Source organism: Triticum dicoccoides, chromosome 4B (assembly GCF_002162155.2).
Source record: "Triticum dicoccoides isolate Atlit2015 ecotype Zavitan chromosome 4B, WEW_v2.0, whole genome shotgun sequence".
Taxonomy (NCBI): domain Eukaryota; kingdom Viridiplantae; phylum Streptophyta; class Magnoliopsida; order Poales; family Poaceae; genus Triticum; species Triticum dicoccoides.
Window position 1 is genome coordinate 134910532 of NC_041387.1, and position 7585 is coordinate 134918116.

General features: G+C 48.9%; 2 protein-coding genes across 2 annotated transcripts; one reads left to right on the top strand and one right to left on the bottom strand.

The window, feature by feature from the left end:
* The first annotated feature begins 800 nt into the window (after positions 1–800).
* Positions 801–2087, top strand: LOC119295459 (probable F-box protein At2g36090). Its single transcript, XM_037573877.1, has one exon. It carries the CDS (start codon positions 883–885, stop codon positions 1867–1869), a length of 987 nt encoding a protein of 328 aa, XP_037429774.1. The 5' UTR covers positions 801–882; the 3' UTR covers positions 1870–2087.
* A 1034-nt stretch (positions 2088–3121) lies between these two features.
* LOC119295458 (mRNA-decapping enzyme-like protein) lies at positions 3122–7155 on the bottom strand. The gene is made up of 8 exons (XM_037573876.1): positions 6803–7155; positions 6661–6701; positions 6534–6583; positions 5494–5638; positions 4350–4406; positions 4158–4278; positions 3516–3977; positions 3122–3441 (listed from the first exon to the last, which is right to left on the bottom strand). The coding sequence occupies exons 1-8, from the start codon at positions 6980–6982 to the stop codon at positions 3388–3390; spliced, it is 1110 nt and encodes a 369-aa protein (XP_037429773.1). The 5' UTR covers positions 6983–7155; the 3' UTR covers positions 3122–3387.
* Positions 7156–7585: the final 430 nt, after the last annotated feature.

The following is a 7585-nucleotide window of genomic DNA, read 5'->3' on the forward strand; positions in this document are numbered from 1 at the left end:
GGTCATGATCGTAGATAGACGTAGTTGCCCCTGGTTAATTGTTGTAGGCTTGAAGGTCCGCAAAGCTGCATATCAGCAATAAAGCCGCGTCGAGCTCGGATGAAAAGGTGATTCGTCATTTTTTTCCGATGGCTACCATGATGGTGCCGGAGGCAGGTAACGGACGCTGGTGTCAAGCTCAAAAATGTTCTGCTATCTTTTCAGTTTTATCATGTCGATCCTAACATAACTTGTACTTGATTTTTATAATATACTCCCTCCGTTCGGAATTACTCGTCCAAAAAATAAATGTATCTAGATATATTTTAGTTGTAGATACATTCATTTTTGTGACAAGTAATTCCGGACGGAAGGAGTAAATGAGATACTATGTGTTACCATCTAAAAAACGCCGGTCTCCCAGTCCCGAGTCCTCTTGTGCCGGTTTGATTTCTCCTTTTAAGATATACGCGTGACGTGTGGACTCCATCCCACAGCATCACCCACAAGACTAGAAACACCGTTGCCTTGAGCAACTTGGCCTTTTTTATATGGCAGGAGGAATCCTTGGCTGACACGTCAGTCCAAGGAGATAGAACGGCACGGCCCATCCGTCAGTGATAAAACAAACCCAGAAACATCACGACATTTGTTTTTGTATTTATTTTATTCCGGCCTTTGCTTTTGGGCAACGCAAGCAAGTTCAGAGTTGATCAGTTGAACAAAAGGAACCTCTCGCTTTCAGACCGTGATCACTCACCTTACTTGCTCACTATATAAGTATATATATATACTCTACCCACATAAAGTTATAAGCATACTCAATTCACAGGTGCATAACCAATTCACAGGTCGCACAGGACGAAAGGAATTGCACCGGTGCGAGCTTCGTGTCTGTCCACCATGGCGGCGAGTAGTCAAACTGAGGAGAGCATGATGAACTACGATTCTCCGGCGTGCGGCGGCGACGTGGCAGAGACGGTCATCGAGGACCTCCCCGCGGACGTGCTGTCCCTCGTGCTCCGCCGGCTCGACGGCGCGTCGCTGGCGGCGCTCGGCTGCGCGAGCTCCAGCTTCCACGACCTCGCCACCGACCCCGACACATGGCGCGGACTCTGCCTCGCCCTGTGGCCGTCGGTCGCCGGCCTCCTCGACAATTCTTGCTGCCGCGGCACCGGCGACGGCTTCCACCGGGCGCTCTTCGCCGACGCGTTCCCGTTCCCAGCGACGACGGCGGCGGCCCCGGGCACGGTCGCGCCCGCCCTGCCCAGCCGTCTCGTCTCCGCGGTGGACCTGCACCACAAGGGGGTCTGCATCATGTCGCGCGTGGTGGAGACGGACACCTCGTCGGCGTGGTTCCTGGGCTCGCCGTTCCGCGTCGACGCGCTCCTGCAGGAGGGCTTCTCGGCGGCGTCCTCGATCACGCCGGCGGAGCTCACGCTGAGCTGGCTGCTGCTTGACCCGTCGTCAGGCCGGGCGGTCAACGCCTCCAGCCGGCGGCCGGTGTCCGTTGACCGGAGCTGGCTCACGGGGGAGACGGTGGCGCGGTTCACCGTGGTGCTCGGCGGCGTTGCCCTGGACGCGGCCGTCACGTGCGACGACCGGTTTGGGCACGTCCGGGAGGTCAGCCTGTGCGTGGAGGACGGCGACGGCGGCGGCGTCAGCGGGCGGGACGGGCTGGCAGCGGTCGCCGCGGCCATGGCTGCCCCGAGGCAGGGCCGGGGCGCGGAGGCGGAGGCACAGGCGGCGCGGCAGTACGGGGAGTTCGTGAAGGGGAAGAGCGCGCGGAAGGAGTGGAAGGCAAGGCGGGAGGGGCTCGTCGACCTCTGCTGCTCCGGCGTCGGAGCGGCGGCGTTCGTCGGGTTCCTGGTGATGCTCACGTGCCGGTGAACACGCGCGCATCGACTAGTAAAGGTTTGCTCACACGTGCGAGGAATGTGAATACGTGTTCGTCCAGTAGGTTACACTGGGACAGAGGGTCGCTGCCACAATGTAAATGTACTGTAGCGCAGGGCCAAGAGTTATCTTTTTTGCATTAATTTTCAGAAAGAGAAACTTGAGAAGATACCGTTGAAAGTTGGGAATATAGTTCTAATTTTTGAAGCTCAGTTTCACTGATGCTGGAGCAAGGTTTTGCCTAAGCCTCAAGCTTCAATAGAACTTCCCTCCCAAGGAAACTGCTTCTCCTCCAACCCAAAGTGCAAGAGAGAGACGATTTGGCAGGCGAAACAACTGCCCCCTTCCTATGCCGGTAACGCCGCAGGTCCTCGCCTCAGCCTGCTGCTCCGGCGACAGCAGGGGTGGAGACCCCCCGGTGATTTGGCTAGTAGATAGGGTAGGCCTCGTTTGTCCTTGAGGTGTCTGTTCGATGGAGGGGACGACGCCGTGTCTGAATAAATTGCCTTTGCCCTTCCTTCATCTCGGGAGCGCTCCAACCGGTGCTGGCGAGGGGCAATTGGCTCTGGTGTCTCAGCGGTCTTCTGATCCGGCGAGCGTAGGTGTCGCGGGTCGGCACACGGCGTCTTCCACAATGTCGTTGATCTGTCCAGGAATCTTTGATGGCTTGAAGTTGGGCTCGAGGATGGCGGCTGGCGGCGGCGCCCTTCTTCTTCAACCTTGTCGAATGAAGACGGCGGCGCCGGAATTTGGTGAACACAGGGAAGATCCCCGGCCGACGCTCCACAAAGTCTCGGTTCTGCCGCCTTCGGCAGATCATTTCATCGGCTCATTAAGCAGCATTGACTGCGAAGGTGTTTCTCTAGATTTGGGCATGTTGGTTGATCCCCTCTTCCTGCGAAACTACGGTGCTGCCGGTAATCAATGGTGGACTAAGGTTGGGCATGGCGGAAGGGACTCCAAGACTCAAATTTTGGTTTTTTGGGGGTTCTTTTTGCAAAGCTTCATGGCACCTATAGCTCTGGTTGTTTCGTTTGATTTCTTCGTTGTAAGCGTTGTAATCCTTTGTTTTTAATATGATGTGTGGTTATCGCTCAAAAAAAAAAAGCTTCAATAGAACTTGCTAGTAGGCCACAGCTCAAATTGTAAAGAAAGTTACTTCATAATCTGACGCATAGTTAATAACTGCCCAGTAAATCAAACTAAATATTTGCATTCCAAGAAACCCTGATGCTGACCGAGGTGATTGCTCAGTAAAACACACGAAAATGATGATACCATAACATCCTTACAAACTCCTTTTTTTCAATTACATAAATGTAATGACATTGACATAGTCATTTGTAAACAAGGAAGACCATAAGTACTACCAGTCATTGCTATAATATAAAGAATCTACATCAACACATCAATACAAAGCTATACAGAAGTTCCAGAACCAGCGTACAAAACTCACAGAGAACAGAAACACTCTTGTCGCGGCAGCGAGCAACAAGATACCTAGGAAGCAGTCTACATATGTGCATTCTGCAACTCCCGGTAAATTAAATCGATGAACTGGTCACTCTGTTGGGAAACAGGCGTTAGAAGTATATAAAAGAACATACAGCACATATTGTAATTTTCAATGACAAACATACCTGAACAAGTCTAAGGAGGGCGTCCTTAACTTTATCCCGTGAAATAACAGAGCCGTCGTTGTATGCAGGGGCGAAGGATGGAGGTGGTGCAGGTGGTGGAAAAGGTTGGAGTAGAGGGGTGCCATGCCTGTACTGAGGATGTTGAGTAGATGATGAAGTTGAATGAAGAGGTGGTGCTGTGGGCATCATTGATGAAATCGGCGGAGCTAGTGATGCAGAAGAGGATGATGGAGGAGCAAAGAATGCCGGTGTTACAAGATTTGTTGAATGGCTAGCATGGGCATTAGTGTCCTGGAGGGGCAGTGGTGGAGCTGATGAACCTCCGAAAGGAGGGGGTATTTGGTGCGACTGGGCAGCAGAAGACATCATCAATGGCGTGTGGGAAGCCGCAGTGGTTTCAGTGGATGGATGAGCTCTTCCAACCATTGACCCACTTGATACACTCGTAATGCTTGCAGCGCCCTGTATATTTGTATAGAAGAATAATTCAGTACACTGCATATAGAACCAAAATGCAAGCATGGTGTTTTAATTCAGACATTCAGATGACAGTCCAAAGATACTGCATATACTATTCATGAGCAGTGCGAGAAACAGAAAATTATTCAGAAGGAAACGAAACGAAATAGGAAGAGAACATACACCAAAGTAATTAGCAAGTGATTCATCAGGAGTATCAGAAATGAGAGTGGATGCTGGCGGTGGTTCAAGGGGGCCATCTATAGCAGCGGACGTAGGAACAGCCTCCAATTCCTCAAACTCACTGTGGTATATTAGAAGAATTCAGCATAAGTCAATCAAAACATCTCCCATAAATAGTCAAGGGGAAAAAACCTTTTCGTGGAGGGCACTTTGGCTTTTGGAGGTACTCTGGCATAAGCATTAAGTATCCTGCAAGGAAAATGGAATTAAAAAACTGAAGGAAACATGTTCACAAATTTTCATAGAAATAATTTACAAGCATCACAGGATTTTATTAATTTCCAAACCGTTAACATGGTCAAGGAATTTTCACTCGTTAGGATGCAAAACTGCGGTTGCCACCGAGAAAAGTTTGTTCCCGAGGCATAAGTAACTGTGTAGCTATTTCTGGTTGCCTAAGAGAAAGAAGGAAGCCACAGTACACCCTATTTAATGTTTACATGTTGCCCTAAGATCAGATCAGAATCACCTAGTGTATCACTAAGAGCATCTCCAACAATTTGTTGGTTAGTTTGCTGATAAATATATCCATGTCATCAACCAACAATGTATCATACAAGTATTCCAATGGTTGTATGTAAGGGTTGACCAATAGGAGGTGAGAGAATATGGAAGCTTGCTCTCTTTCTTTACCTTGGAGCTTGTGCACAAGGTGTTGGTTCATTTTCATACAACCTCACACTCGCTCTTCATTTATTACTCGACACGTCATCAAAGATGCTTACATGTCAAATTTACCAACAAACATCTTGCAGCTACTGGAGATGCCCTAATATGTATATATGTAGGCAGAAACAAAAAAAAGGTAAAATATAATGACTTCTACAGTTTGTCCATCAGTTTTCATTAGAAAGTTCAAAATTTTCACATCACAGAAGTCATGTTGTCTCTACAAACATGAAATCCAGCCACACCATTACTTCCATTTGTTAGCCCATGAGTCCAGCATGGATAATTGCAGCTTTCAGGGCATGCATTTCTGGCCTGAATCCAATCTAAAGTAGACAAGACCAGATAGTCTACAACAATAACAACAACAACAAAAACAACAAAAACAAAAACAAAAACAACAAAGCCTTTCAGTCCCAAACAAGTTGGGCTAGGCTAGAGTTGAAACCCATAAGATCTCGAAACCTAGTCATGGTACTGGCACGTGGTTAGTCTAGTTCCACAAAAAAAATAGTATGATCCAGTAACTCACAAATGGTTTTCAATAAACATCCGAGCCATGAAAAGGAGGCTTCCAACATGAGCATATGATACATGAAAGACATACCTTCCAAAAAGATTTGCTACAGCATCACAGTCCTGCTGATTGTAAAACCAAATACCATTTACTTCTTGTGCAGCATTCCGGTACAACAAATATGGAGGTTGAAGTTCGTATTCAAAATCACTTAATAAATCCTCCACCAGATTATCTGACAAGAGAAACAATATTGAACTTCTCATGAATGAACTAAACAATTTGAGCATTCATAAATCAACTAGACATAAGAAGCCGGCTGTTAGTCCTAGCCAACTTTTGTAAGATAGATACAAGGAAAATTTTCCTTCTAACTGGAAGTCTGTAACTATCAAACAGGATGCAAAACTTTAAAATGACATGCAGGCCAGCGAGCCAGCATCAGCAAGCGCACCACAACATTTGGTCTGTACAACCGAAGTAGCTTGGCTAGTTATCCCCTTTGCTTCATTCTTTTTGGTGAACTTTTGTGGCAATGTGTGATCACATGGAACAAATCTCTTTTTTAGCAAGTCTCGCCGCATGGAATGGTAAACAAAATTACTTGTGCTTCTACTTCATACAGTTGACTTCTATTCCTTGCGTTCAATTAGGATTTTAAACTCCCAGAGTGGAGAGCTTAAGGTTTCAATCTGAAAATTTATAGTTTGCCGAGTGGAAGGTATTGGGGTTTCGCGTGAGAAGATCTTTAAAAAAAGCCTGTATTTTCAGAGTAGAATGCTCTAAGTTTACTAGTGATAAGTTTGGGTTTGTCAAGTCGAATTTTGTTGAGAAAATAGAGTCTGCCTAGCAGAAAGATTGGGGTATTATGATTGTTTCAGTGGCCCATCAGGCTTTTGTTGAGTAGCCAACATTGTAGTGTCGCCGAACTGTAATACTTCGACTTCATAAGAGCATTGGTTAATCTAGATGTGCTTTAGCAAAACTGTCATTAATTATCTATCATCTTGGAGACCTCACGCTTTTATTAGCTACCGAAAAAGCAATATGTTTTCTAATCGCGATCGTCCGTAACCCCCAATGCCTGAGTCACGCGGCTGAGTGGACGGACTTAGATCGCAGAAACATACCCGTGTTCCGCCTGTTCATGACGATAAACTGAAACCTCGGCTGCGTGTTCCTACAACAGGAGAAACCAATCAGATATTCAGATCCCAGCCGCAGCCGCACACGATACTCTTATCAACCCTCGCTCACCTCTTCACGACGAACAGCGACCCCTCCACGTCCTTGCGGCTCTGCGCAATACAAGGCAAGCAAACCGGATCGGATCAGGTTTTCGGTGAATCACGGGGGGCGAGACAGGGGGAGGGGGAGGGGGAGGGGGGAGGTGACTGACCCACTGATTGAGGTCGATGTTGAAGTCGTAGAGGGTGACGTGGGCGGCGGTGATGAGGATGTCCTCGACGGCGGGGTCGAGACGCTGCAGGACGGTGAGGTTGAGCAGGCGCGTGCCCTCGGCGTCCATCGCCAGGTTCGGGGTCAACTTGCCCCCGTTGGTCGGCTGCGGCGGCGGCATCGATCAATCTCCGAGTGGGCGGCGGTGGATCTGAGGGGAGCTGCAGGCTGCAGCTATCGAGTAGGGAGCTTGGGAGTTTGGAGCAGGGGGGGAGGGGACGGGACGGGGACGGACTGTAATTTCTGGAAGAGTCGCCGCAGCAGACAGCACAGAGAGGATGGGACGTGGATGGACCGACGATGCAGGAGCCGGACGGGGTCGGGTCCATGGGCTCGGCCACTGTGTAACAGGTATAAAGGCACATGTGACACTTTTTCCGAAGACTTTGTGGCTTGGCCCATCCTTTGTCCCGGACCGCGGCAACTATATCTCGCTTCACGCGAGACTTTTGGGGATTTCCTATTTGGCGCTGCAGGCGCCCGTTACAGTGCAATTTGCAAACGGGCGCCTGCAGCAGCCCAAGCCGGGCCGGCCCATCTTTGTTTTGCAGAAACATTAAAAAGGTGATAGAACTGGGAATCGAAGCCACGCCAGGCTCGTTACCATCTTTGAGCTCTAACCACCGCGCCATCGCCCTCCTAGTGTGCACAATAAATTCGCTCGCGCATTTTTATTTGTTTCTTCTGGTTCGCGAATGCCCGGTTTTGGGAAGCTTCCAGAACC

Coding starts and splice junctions, on each gene's coding strand:
- LOC119295458 (XM_037573876.1), bottom strand. CDS start 6,982: ATGCCGCCGCCGCAGCCGACCAACGGGGGCAAGTTGACCCCGAACCTG. Junction 4,407..5,493: donor GTAGCAAATCTTTTTGGAAG/GTATGTCTTTCA, acceptor TTTTCCTTGCAG/GATACTTAATGCTTATGCCA. Junction 3,978..4,157: donor CACTTGCTAATTACTTTGGT/GTATGTTCTCTT, acceptor ACAAATATACAG/GGCGCTGCAAGCATTACGAG.
- LOC119295459 (XM_037573877.1), top strand. CDS start 883: ATGGCGGCGAGTAGTCAAACTGAGGAGAGCATGATGAACTACGATTCT.